At 44.3% G+C, this 12,799-nt stretch overlaps 1 protein-coding gene across 1 annotated transcript; it reads left to right on the top strand.

Annotated features, from left to right (window-relative positions):
* The first annotated feature begins 11,551 nt into the window (after positions 1-11,551).
* LOC142166822 (uncharacterized) lies at positions 11,552-12,328 on the top strand. The gene has a single exon (XM_075226269.1). The coding sequence runs from the start codon at positions 11,552-11,554 to the stop codon at positions 12,326-12,328; it is 777 nt and encodes a 258-aa protein (XP_075082370.1).
* Positions 12,329-12,799: the final 471 nt, after the last annotated feature.

The raw sequence follows: 12,799 nt of genomic DNA, 5'->3' as shown, positions 1-12,799 counted from the left end.
GATGTGATTTAAGGGCTCGACTAAGTTCGTATGAGGTTTTAGGACTGATTGGTATGTTTGGTTAAGGTTCTGGGGGCCTCGGGTTGCTTCCGGATGGTTAACGGATCAAAAGTTAAAGTTGAGAGATTGCTGAAGGCTGGACTCTGCTAGTGTAACCACACCTGCGGAGCTTTGATCGTCGGTGCAAGTTCGCATATGCGAGTTTGTAGGGGAGAGTGTAGGTGGTTGCAGGTGCGAGGCAATTGCCGCACCTGCGTGACCGCATATGCGGCAGGGGGACCGTAGAAGCAGAACTGGGTAGATGAGCTTGGTCCGCAGAAGCGGCTTGGATGCTCACAGAAGCTGAGTGAAAGAACGTAGGAGCAGAAAGAGCCGCATATACGTGTGAGATGTTACTTCTGCGATGCCGCAGAAGCGGTTAAGTTTCTGCAGAAGCGGAAGTGCTGGACAGAACACTTAAATGCAAGGGTTCATGATTTTGCTTCATTTTAAACATTTTGAGCTCGGGTTTTGGCGATTCTTGAGAGGGTTTTCGAGGGTATTCTTGAGGTAAGTCCCTGTGCTCATTTTTGATCAATAATCTTGATTCCCCATTGATTTTCCCACCTAGTTGGTGTGTATTTAAGGTATAAATTAGGAGTTTGAGGCTAGGGATTTGGAGAGTTTGATTTGGGGATTTGGGTGACGATTTGATGTCGGATTTTGATAAATTTGGTATGGTTGGACTTGTGGTTGAATGAGCTTTCAGGTTTTGTGACCTTTATCAAATTTCAAGACGTGGGCCCAAGGGCCAGCTTTTTTTACTTTTGATTAATGACTTAGCATTTTCTTATGGAGTTAATTCCTTTAGCCCGTATAGATTATATCGACTTGTTTATGGCTAGATTCGAGGCATTTGGAGGTCATTTTGCGAGGCAAGAGTGTGTTGGAGTAGAGATTTGCTCAGATTGAGATAAGTATTAGTTCTAAATTTGGTTCTGAGGGTTTGGAACCCCGTATTATGTGTCATGTGTTTGATTTTGAGATGACGCACATGCTAGATGACGGGTGTGTGGGTGTGAACCATAGGAATTGTGACTTGGTCAAATTCCATGGAACTGTGTAGTTGAATACTCTGTTGTTATTTGTACTTTCTCCATGTATTAGAGAAATTAAACCGCAAATCATGTTAGAAATCATGTTTAGACTATGTGATGGCACTGTAGGGACCCACAGAGGTCGTGTACATGTCGAATTATCTGCTAAATTACTGTTTTGCACCCAATCATAGTTTTACTTGTATATTACATCTCAGTCTCTATTGTTCATTATTGACGCATTATATCATTGCTTTTTGGGCTACTTATCATGATTTCTGAGAGCCCGAGAGACTGGAGAGGTTAATGACTGAGTGAGGCCGAGGGCCTGATTGTGAGGATATTTATGGGATCGAGATGCACGCCGCAACATGTTTCACGAATATACGCCATGATTGGCTTGTTATAGTGATTGGGTTGAAGGATCCCCTCCGGAGTTTGTATACACCCCCAGTGAGTGCAGGTACCTACCGAGTGCCGAGTGCCAAGTCCCGAATGCCGAGTGCTGAGTGATTGAGAGGAATGAGTGACTGTGAGGAAAGAATGATTGTGAGGTTGGAGTGAATGGGAGGACTGAGTGACTGTTGCTCTGAGAGGATGCATTGACTTCGTTATGTTTGCACTTCAGCTGTCATATATCACTGTCTTGAAGTTTTTGAGAGATATTATCTTCTATTTCAGTTGAACTTGACATGAATTTACTGTTTTGGTCTTAATTGTCGAACTTGAAAGCATGCCTACCTTCCTATGTTGAAATTAATATAATTGGACTATAATTGTGAAGCTCGTCACTACTTTCAGTTCTTTATTTAGTATTGTTACTTTCTGAGTTGGTTGTACTCACGCTACACCCTGCACTTCGTGTACAGATCCAGGTGTTTTCGGATACGGTGGGTGTTGATTCCAGCGCACAGTTAATATTTTGGAGATTTCAAGGTAGTTGCTCGGCGTTTCGCAGACCTTGTCTCTCCTTCCCTATCTTTTCGCTTATTGTATTTAGTTTTAGACTATCATAGACAGTATTTTCCAGACTTGTGATGTATAGATGCTCATGTACTCTGTGACACCCTGATAGTTGGGAACTTCCGCGTTGTGTTTTGGGTTTCTATGAGAACTTTTTTGGTTTAAGCTGCTTTAATTCGTTTTCTGTTAAAAGTGTTGGGAGTATTTTAAAATGCCGGCTTGCCTAATACCACGTTAGGCGCCATCACGACATGTTAGGATTTTGGGTCGTGACAAGTTGGTATTAGAGCCTAGGTTACATAGGTCTCACGAGGCATGAGCAGGTTTAGTAGAGTCTTGCGGATCGATACGGAGATGTCTGTACTTATCTTCGAGAGATTGTCGAACCCTTAGGAAAATTCATATTCTTGTATTCTTGTAGTGCGGATTTGTTGGCTTCGGTAACTAAACTTTTATATTCTATTATCTCATAAATGATGAGGACACGTGCTACCGGACAAGATGGATAGCCACCAGTACCACCGACTAGGGCCACGAGAGGTCGAGGTCGCGGTAGGGGCAGAGGTATAGCTCGTGTAGCAGCTAGAGAAGCACCTGCAAATCCACCAGTTGCTCCAGCTCAGGAGCAGGTTCCAGATGTGGCTGAGCCAGCGGGGACAACTCAGGCGCCAGCTGTGCCCATTGTGATTCCATGCCTTCAAAAAGCTTTGGCCCAGATATTGATTGTTTGCACTGACCTTGCTCAGGTGGTTTCGGCTCAGGTCATACCAGCCGCTTCTCATGCCGAGGAGGTACTCATACCTCCGCTGCCCGTACTCTAAAGCAGGTAATGCAGGGACTTCAAACCCCGGCGGTACTACCAACCTAGTCGGTTGCAGCTGCTCAGGCCCGGGTGGTCCCCGTTATGACTGATGATGAGCAGATGAGACTTGAGAGGTTTGGGAAACTTCAGCCTCTATCATTTAGCGGTGCTGAGTCAGAGGATGCCCAGGGTTTCTTGGATAGGTGCCAGCAGATTCTTCACACTACGGGTATTCTAGAGACCAGTGGGGTCTCGTTCACTACTTTTCAGTTCACTGGGGCTACCTTCAGATGGTGGGAGGATTATGAGAGGCGCATGCCGGTCAGTGCAGCACCACTTACATGGAAGGAGTTCTCCGTTCTCTTCTTGGAGATGTTCGTGCCGCAGTCTCGTAGGGAGGAGCTGCGCGGACAGTTTGAGCAGTTACGTCAGGAGGTCATGTCTGTGACACAGTGTGAGATGAGGTTTTTTGGGTTAGCTCGTCACGCGGTTGGTTGGTTTCCACTGATAGGGAAAGGATTCAGAGGTTCATTAATGGCCCCACATATCAGTTGCGGTTTCTTATGACTCGGGAGAGGGTGTCTAGTGCTACTTTTGACGAGGTGGTTGACATTGCTCGGTAGATAGAGATGGTCCATAGCCAGGAGTGTGGAGAGATGGAGGCCAAGAGGCCTCGTGGATCAGGTGGTTGCAGCGGTGTTTCTTCTAGAGGTCAGTTCTACCACGGCAGTGGCCATCCTTATAGGCACGCTCAGACAGTTCGTCCGGTTCATCGTGGTACATCTAGCCATGGTTCATATAGTTATCATCAGGGTCAGTCATCTCTCAGTGCCCTTCCAGCTCAAAGTTCGTTCCGTGCTCCATCGGCTCAGGGTTCATCTATGTCGGGTCCTTATAGTAGTTATCCCGGTGCTCGGGGATCCCTTCAGTCCCCCACAACCAGCACTGGGGAGTTTCTTTGAGTGTGGGGAGTTTGGGCATATGTGGAGGCAGTGTCCTCATCGCCCAGAAGGTCTAGTGCATCAGAGGAGTCAGGTTGCGACTTCAGCACCAGTTACTTTACCACCCGCCCAGCCAGCTCGGGGTAGGGCTCAGTCAACTAGGGGTCTCCTAAGAGGGGGAGGCCAATCAGGTAGAGGCTAGGCCTGATTCTATGTTATTCCTTCCAGGCCAGATGTTGTTTCTTCCGATGCAAAGATCAGAAGTATTGTCTCAATATGCCACAGGTATGCCTCTGTATTATTTGACCCTGGTTCCACTTATTCGTATGTATCATCGTGTTTTGCTCATTATCTAGATATGCCCCGTGAGTCCTTAGTTTCATCTGTTCATGTATCTAGGCCAGTGGGCGATACTATTGTTGTGTACCGTGTATATCGGTCGTGTATAGTGACTATTGGGGGATTGGAGAGTAGAGTTGATCTCTTATTGTTTACTATGGTGGACTTCGACGTGATCTTGGGTATGGATTAGTTGTCTCTATGTCATGCTATTCTGGATTGTCACACTAAGACCGTGACGTTGGCGATGCCGGGATTGCCGAGGATTGAGTGGGGAGGTTCTCTAGACTATGTTCCCAGTAGAGTGATTTCATATTTGAAGGCCCGACGGATGGTTTGGAAGGCTTGTTTATCTTATTTGGCTTTGTCAGGGATGTTGGTGCTGATACTCCTGCTATTGATTCTGTTCCGGTGGTGAGAGATTTTTCGGATGTATTTCCAGCAGACTTGCCGGGCATGCCGCCCGACAGGGATTTTGACTTCGGTATTGACTTGGTGCCGGGAACTTAGCCCATTTCTATTCCACTGTATCGTATAGCACTGACTGAGTTGAAGGAATTGAAGGAGAAGCTTCAGGAACTTCTTGATAAGGGGTTTATTAGGCCTAGTGTGTCGCCTTGGGGTGCACTGGTTCTGTTTGTGAAGAAAAAGGATGGTACTATGCGGATGTGCATTGATTACAACAGTTGACCAAAGTTACAATCAAGAACAAGTATCCTTTGCCGCGCATTGATGATCTATTTGACCAGCTTCAGGGAGCGAGGGTGTTCTCTAAGATTGACTTGAGGTTTGGGTATCACCAGTTGAAGATTCGGGACTCGGATATTCTAAAGACAGTATTCAGGACCCATTATGGTCATTATGAGTTCCTCGTAATATCTTTTGGGCTGACCAACACCCAAGCAACATTCATGCATCTGATGAACAGTGTATTTTAGCCTAATCTTGACTCGTTTGTCATAATGTTCATTGATGATATCCTGGTGTACTCTTGTAGCCAGGAGCAGCATGCCTAGCATTTTAGGATTGTGTTGCAGCGGTTGAGGGAGGAGAAGCTTTATGCCAAGTTCTCCAAGTGTGAGTTTTGGCTTAGTTCAGTAGAATTCTTAGGGCACGTGGTGTCCAGTGAGGGGATTTAGGTGGATCCAAAGAAGATAGAGGCGATTTAGAGTTGGCCCAGACCGTCCTCAGCCACAGAGATTCGGAGCTTTCTCAGCTTGTCCGGTTATTATCATCGCTTAGTGGAGGGTTTCTCGTCTATTGTATCGCCCTTGACCAAATTGACCCAAAAGGGTGTTATTTTCATGTGGACGGATGGGTGTGAGGAGAGCTTTCAGAATCTCAAGACTGCCTTGACCACAGCTATAGTTCTAGTTCTACACCTTCAGCTTCTGGTTCTTATACAGTGTATTGTGATGCTTCTCGGATTGGTATTGGATGTCTGTTGATGTAGGAGGGTAAAGGGATTGCTTATGCTTCGCGCCAGTTGAATATTCATGAGAAGAACTACCATGTCCATGATTTGGAGTTAGCTGCCATCATTCATGCATTGAAGATTTTAGAGGCATTATCTCTACGGTGTGTCTTGTGAGGTGTTTACAGATCATCGGAGTCTCCGGCATTTGTTCAAATAGAAGGATCTAAATTTGAGGCAACGGAGATGGTTGGATTTGCTAAAGGACTATGATATCACTATTCTGTATCAACCCGGGAAGGCTAACGTGGTAGCCGATGCCTTGAGTATAAAAATGGTAAGTATGGGTAGCCTTGCATTCATTCCTGTTGGTGAGAGACCTCTTGTAGTTGATGTTCAGGATTTGGCCAACCAGTTCCTGAGATTAGATGTCTCGGAGCCCAGTTGGGTTCTAGCTTATGTGGTTTCTTGGTCTTCCTTATATGATCGCATCAGAGAGTGCTAGTATGATGATCCCCATTTTCTTGTCCTTAAGGACACGGTTCAGCACGGTGATACCAGAGATGTTACTATTGGGGATGATGGGGTATTAAGGATGCAAGGTTGGATTTGTGTGCCTAATGTGGATGGGCTACGTGAGTTTATTCTTGAGGAGGTCCACAGTTCGCGGTATTCCATTCATCCGGGTGCCGCGAAGATGTATCAGGACTTGAGGAAGCATTATTGGTAGAGGAGAATGAAGAAGGATATAGTGGGGTTTGTAGCTCGGTGCCTCAACTGTCAGCAGGTGAAGTATGAGCATTAGAGACCGAGTGGATTGCTTCAGAGGTTAGAGATTCCAGAGTGGAAATGGGAGCGGATCACCATGGATTTTGTAGTTGGGCTCCCATGGACTTCGAGGAAGTTCGATGCTATTTGGGTAATTATGGATCGGCTGACCAAGTACGCACACTTTATTCCAGTTGGGACTACTTATTCTTCAGAGCGATTGGCCGAGATTTACATCCGAGAGATTGCTCGCCTTCACGGTATGCCAGTGTCCATCATTTCAGATCAAGGCACGCAGTTTACATCGTCGTTTTGGAGAGCCATACAACGAGAGTTGGGCAACCAAGTTGATTTGAGCACATCATTTCACCCTTAGACGGACGGATAGTCCGAGCGCACTATTTAGATATTGGAGGACATGCTACGTGCTTGTGTCATCGATTTTGGGGGTTCTTGGGATCCGTTTCTACCGCTAGCGGAGTTTGCCTCCAACAACAGCTACCAGTCGAGCATTCAGATGACTCCGTATGATCCTTTGTATGGGAGACGGTTTAGATCTCCGGTGGGTTGGTTTGAGTCGGGTGAGGCTAGGCTATTGGGTACTGACTTGGTTCAGGATGCTTTGGACAAGGTTAAATTGATTCAGTAGCGGCTTTGCACGACACAGTCTAGACAAAAGAGTTATGCCGACAGGAAGGTCCGTGATGTTGCATACATGGTTGGGGAGAAGGTTCTGCTCAAGGTTTCACTCATGAAGGGTGTTATGAGGTTCGGGAAGAAGGGCAAGTTGAGCCCTCGGTATATTGGGCCGTTTGAGGTACTTCAGAGGATTGGGGAGGTGGCTTACAAGCTTGCCTTTCCACCCAGATTGTCGAGTGTGCATCCGGTGTTTCATGTTGCTATGCTCCGGAAGTATGTCGGCGATCCGTTTCATATTTTGGATTTCAGCACAGTTCAATTGGATGGTGAGTTGACTTATGATGTGGAGCCGGTGGCCATTTTGGATCGGCAGGTTCGAAAGTTAAGGTCTAAGGACATAGCTTCAGTGAAGGTACAGTGGAGAGGTCAGCCAGTCGAGGAGGCTACTTGGGAGACTGAGTGGGAAATGCGGAGCAGATATCCACACCTATTTGATACTCCAGGTACATTTCTAGACCCATTCGAGGATGAACGTTTGTTTAAAAGGAGGAGGATGTAACGACCTGGCCGGTCGTTTTGAGATTTATAGCCCCGTTTCCCTCATTTACTGCTTATTTTGTACTTTATAGCTATTATGTGACTTGTCGGGGTAGTCAGTTCGGGTCCAGAGAGAGTTCAGAATGAAATGAGACACTTAGTCTCAAGGTTGAAAGCCTAAGTTGAAATGATTGACCGGATGTTGATCTATGAGTAAACGATTCCGGAATGGAGTTTTAATGGTTCTGTTAGCTCCGTTGGGTTATTTTGGACTTAGGAAAGTGTCTGTATTGTGATTTGGAGATCCGTAGTGGAATTAGGCTTGAAATGGCGAAAGTTGAATTTTTGGAAAGTTTGACCGGGAGTAGACTTTTTGATATCGGGGTCGGATTCCGATTCTAGAAGTTGGAGTCGGTCCGTAATGTCAAATGTGACTTGTGTACAAAATTTGGGGTCAATCGGACGTGATTTGATAGGTTTCGGCGTCGTTTATAGAAGTTGAAATTCCTTAGTTTCAATAGGCTTGAATTGGGGTGTTATTCATGTTTTTGAAGTTGTTTGATGTGATTTGAGGGATCGACTAAGTTCGTATGAGGTTTTAGGACTGGTTGGTATGTTTGGTTGAGGTTCAGGGGGCCTCGGGTTGATTCCGAATGGTTAATGGATCAAAAGTCGAAGTTCAGAGATTGCTAAAGGATGGACTCTACTGGTGTAACCGCACCTGCAGAGCTTTGATCGCCGGTGCGAGCTCGCAGGTGCAGACTGGAACGCACAGGTGCGAGTTTGGAGGGGAGTGTGTAGGTGGCCACAAATGCGAGGTAATTGCCGCACCTGCGTGACCTCAGATGTGGTAGGGGGACCGCAAAAGCGGAACTGGGCAGGTGAGCTTGGTCCACAGAAGCGGCTTGGATGCTCGCAGAAGCGGAGTGAAGGAACGCAAGAGCGGAAGGAGCCGCATATGCATGTGAGATGTCGCTTCTGTGATACTGCAGAAGCGGTTAAGTTTCCGCAGAAGCAGAAGTGCTGGACAAAACACTTAAATGCAAGGGTTCGCTACTTTGCTTCATTTTAAATATTTTGAGCTCGGGTTTTGGCGATTCTTGAGAGGGTTTTCGAGCGGATTCTTAAGGTAAGTCCCTGTGCTCATTTTTTTATCAATAATCTTGCTTCCCCATTGATTTTCCCACCTAGTTAGTGTGTATTTAAGGTGTAAATTGGGAGTTTGAGGCTAGGGATTTGGAGAGTTTGATTTGGGGATTTGGTGTCGGATTTTGATAAATTTAGTGTGGTTGGACTCATGGTTGAATGGAATTTCGGGTTTCGTGACCTTTATCGAATTTCGAGACGTGGTCCCGGGGCCGGCTTTTAAGTCGATTTTTTAATTTTTATTAATGAATTAGCATTTTCTTATTGAGTTGATTCCTTTAGCCCGTATAGATTATATACGGGCTAAATTGTTTATGGCTAGATTCGAGGCGTTCGAAGGCCATTTCGCGAGGCAAGGTTGTGTTGGAGTAGAGATTTGCTCGGATTAAGGTAAGTAACAGTTCTAAATTTGGTTCTAAGGATACGAAACCCCGTATTATATGTCATGTATTTGGTTTTGGGGTGACGCACATGCTAGGTGACGGGCGTGTGGGCATGCACCGTAAGAATTGTGACTTGGTCAAATTCCATGGAACTATGTAGTTGAATACTCTGTTGTTATCTGTACTTTCTCCATGTATTAGAGAAATTGAACAACAAATCAGGTTAGAAATCATGTTTAGACTATGTGATAGCACTGTAGGGACCCACAGAGGTCGTGTACATGTCGAATTATCTGCTAAATTACTGTTTTGCACTCAGTCATAGTTTTACTTGTAAATTACATCTCAGTCTCTATTGTTTATTATTGATGCATTATATCATTGCTTTTTGGGCTACTTATCATGATTTCTGAGAGCCCGAGAGACTGGAGAGGTTGATGACTGAGTGAGGCCGAGGGCCTGATTGTGAGGATATTTATGGGATCGGGCTGTACGCCGCAACATGTTTCACTGATATATGCCATGATTGGCTTGTTATAGCGCTTGGACTGAAAGAGCCCCTCCAGAGTCTGTACATACCCCCAGTGAGGACTGGTACCTATTGAGTGTGAGTGCTGAGTGATTGAGAGGAATGAGTGACTGTGAGGAAAGAGTGATTCTGAGGTTGGAGTGAATGGGAGGACTGAGTGACTGTTGCTCTGAGAGGATGCATTGACTTCATTATTTTGCAATTCAGCTGTCATATATCACTGTCTTGAAATTTCTGAGAGATATTATCTTATGTTTTATTTGAACTTGAAATGAATTTACTGTTTTGGTCTTAATTGTCAAACTTGAAAGTATGCCTAACTTCCTATGTTGAAATTAATGTAATTGGACTATAACTGTGAAGGTCGTCACTTCTTTCAGTCCTTTATTTAGTATTGTTACTTACTGAGTTAGTTGTACTCACGCTACACCCTGCACTTCGTGTGCAGATCCAGGTGTTTGCGGACACGGTGTGTGTTGATTCCATCACACAGTTGATCTTTTGGAGATTTCAAGGTAGTTGCCCGGCGTTTCGTAGACCTTGTCTCTCCTTTCCTATCTTTCCGCTTATTGTATTTAGTTTCAGACTATCATAGACAGTATTTTCCAGACTTGTGATATATAGATGCTCATGTACTCTGTGACACCCCGATAGTTAGGAACTTTCGCGTTGTGTTTTGGGTTTCTATCCCTATTTATGAGAACCTTTATTGTTTAAGCTGCTTTAATTCATTTTCTGTTATAAGCCAGCTCTATTACACCGCGTCGAGGGGTCTAAAGCCAGCTATGTTCGCTTTTCTTTACTTCTGGGCCTATCTTCTTGAGGCCCAATCCCAGAGTCCAATCCTCTTTCTCTCAACTTTTTATCATTATTACTGCCTCGTTAATTTAGTTTACCGCCTCTACTAGTTTAATGTTTAGTTGTATTTGTTATGTATTTATTGTTGTTTTATTTCTCATGTATATAACACTCATATATTAGAACACATGCTTTCCTTTTTCCTTTATGATTTAGTAAAATATGAACTTTGGCAAGCCTTAAACAATATAGGATTTTAAAAAAGGGAAAATCAGCTAATAGTAGGTTTTTAGTTCGCAAGTTGTAATCTGCTCACTAATTGCTACGTTTTTCACTTACCCTTCCCTTATTTAAAAGATTTTGAAACACAGAACTTCGTGAAAAATAACTCTATTTCTAAAAGGAAAACCAAATTTCAACTCTCGTTTTCTCAAAGGAAAAATCGTCAGAAAATCGTCGCTTTAAGGAATTTCCAGCAAATGACCTTTTCTTTGAAAATCCTTCGAATCTAAGGGAAATCTTAGATATGATTTTTATCAAACATCCTTTTATCATTATGTAAATAACCATCCCCCAAATCAAAGTGTTTTCATAACTCAATCTCTTTATTTTAAGATTTAGACCACTTATGTACCAATTTCAAATTCTTTTAACATCTCTTATGACCCCTTTTATAAATTCATATCCTTTTAAGACTCCGCATTCTTTATCATCCTTAGGTGTACAGTAAGCAGTCTTCTTTATTATTAATCAAAGCTTTTTACAAATAATTGATCACAAATTTAGTCTAAATCCTATGGAGCTACCTCAGAAAGGGGTGCCTAACACCTTCCACTTAGAAGAACAAGAACCCTTATCCATAATCTCACCGGTTAGAAGACCCGTAAAGATCATGACTTAGTAATTAAATAGGTACCCTAGTAAACCCTAAAATATTAGGTGGTGACTCTCTTTTATCAACAACAGAGAAATCACAAGTTGAATCCTGTCTTGACTAGTGCAAAATAGGGTGCAACAAGGTTTTCGGTCGGCGGATAGATTCGCTACCGATAGGAAAACTGATCGCGGCCGAAATAACAGGTCATTGCAGAACAAGGAAACGTTAGGTTCTCAAGATTCTTCCTACCCCAAGATTTCCGAATACAACTTCAACGTCAACGTAGTGGAGCTGGTGTTGATTATGAGGTACATTAAAGAAGCACGGTTCCCAAAGTCAATGCGATCTGATCCCAGCCAAAGGGATCCTAATTTGTTGTGTGAATACCACGGGACAAATGGTCACCAGACCGAGGACTACTGGCATCTGCACGAAGAGGTGGCGACATTGTTGAAAAACATCCATCTTAGGGAATTATTAAGTGACCGGGCTAAAAACAACTACGGTCACAATCGTGATAATGCAGAACCTTCAAAAGCAGGAGAAGATCCCCCACGCCTGACGATCAACATAATTTGCGAGGGGAACGAGTTTAATGGGGTTACATTATCGGCGATAAAAAAGACGAATGTGTCAGTGAACCACAGCACGAGACTACGGAAAGTCGCTGAAGACGACATTACTTTCACGGAGGAAGACGCAGATGGATTGCTCCAACCGCACAATGATGCGTTGGTAATTTCTTTAAATGTCTTAGATTTTAAAATTAAATGTGTTTTGGTGGACCTAGGAAGTTTGGCCAACATCATACAATGGAGGGTGTTGGAGCAAGCCAAGCTCACCGGAAGCATCATTCCGGCCACAAACCTCGTCGTCGGGTTCAACCTAGCAAGTGTGACAACCCGAGGAGAGATCCCACTTCCCACAAATGCCGAAGGGGTGATGAAGAGGACCCATTTCGAGGTGGTGGACGGTGATATGGGTTACAACGTCATCCTGGGGAGACCATGGTTGCACGAGATGAAGGTTGTGCCATCTACATATCATCAGTTGTTGAAGTTCCTAACTCTCGAGGGGATTAAACAAATAAGAGGCGACCAACCAGCAGCAATATAAATAAATGCAATCTCAGTTTCCAGTAGCAATGGGAAGGAGCATGCGACATAGCAATTACAGGAACTGACGCCTGCTCCTGAGCTGAGCGAAGTCAATCAGGGGGAAGAGTCTTCGGAATCCTATCAGGTGCCAAGGTATTTCCAGGTACCACAAGAGACGGATGCAACAAAGTCCACAATAGAAGAACATGAACAAGTCGCATTGTTTGAAAAGTTCCTGGAGAGGAAGTTCCACTTGGGAACAGGACTGCACCCCGAACGCAGGTATGAATGTATTGAATTTCTTAAATTTAATGCCGATTGTTTTGTGTTGTCCCATTCGGATACGACATGTATCCCACCAGAAGTGGCCATACACAAGCTAAGATTGGATCCTAGCATTCCCCCGGTAAGACAAAAAAAATGTCCTATTGCCGAGGTCAGAAATAAATTTATCAAAGAAGAGGTAACTCGCTTGCTTGATATCGGTTCA

The sequence above is a fragment of the Nicotiana tabacum genome, chromosome 2 (genome assembly GCF_000715075.1).
Source record: "Nicotiana tabacum cultivar K326 chromosome 2, ASM71507v2, whole genome shotgun sequence".
In the NCBI taxonomy this organism is placed as follows: domain Eukaryota; kingdom Viridiplantae; phylum Streptophyta; class Magnoliopsida; order Solanales; family Solanaceae; genus Nicotiana; species Nicotiana tabacum.
This window is presented reverse-complemented; position numbering and strand designations above follow the sequence as displayed.

Coding starts and splice junctions, on each gene's coding strand:
- LOC142166822 (XM_075226269.1), top strand. CDS start 11,552: ATGCGATCTGATCCCAGCCAAAGGGATCCTAATTTGTTGTGTGAATAC.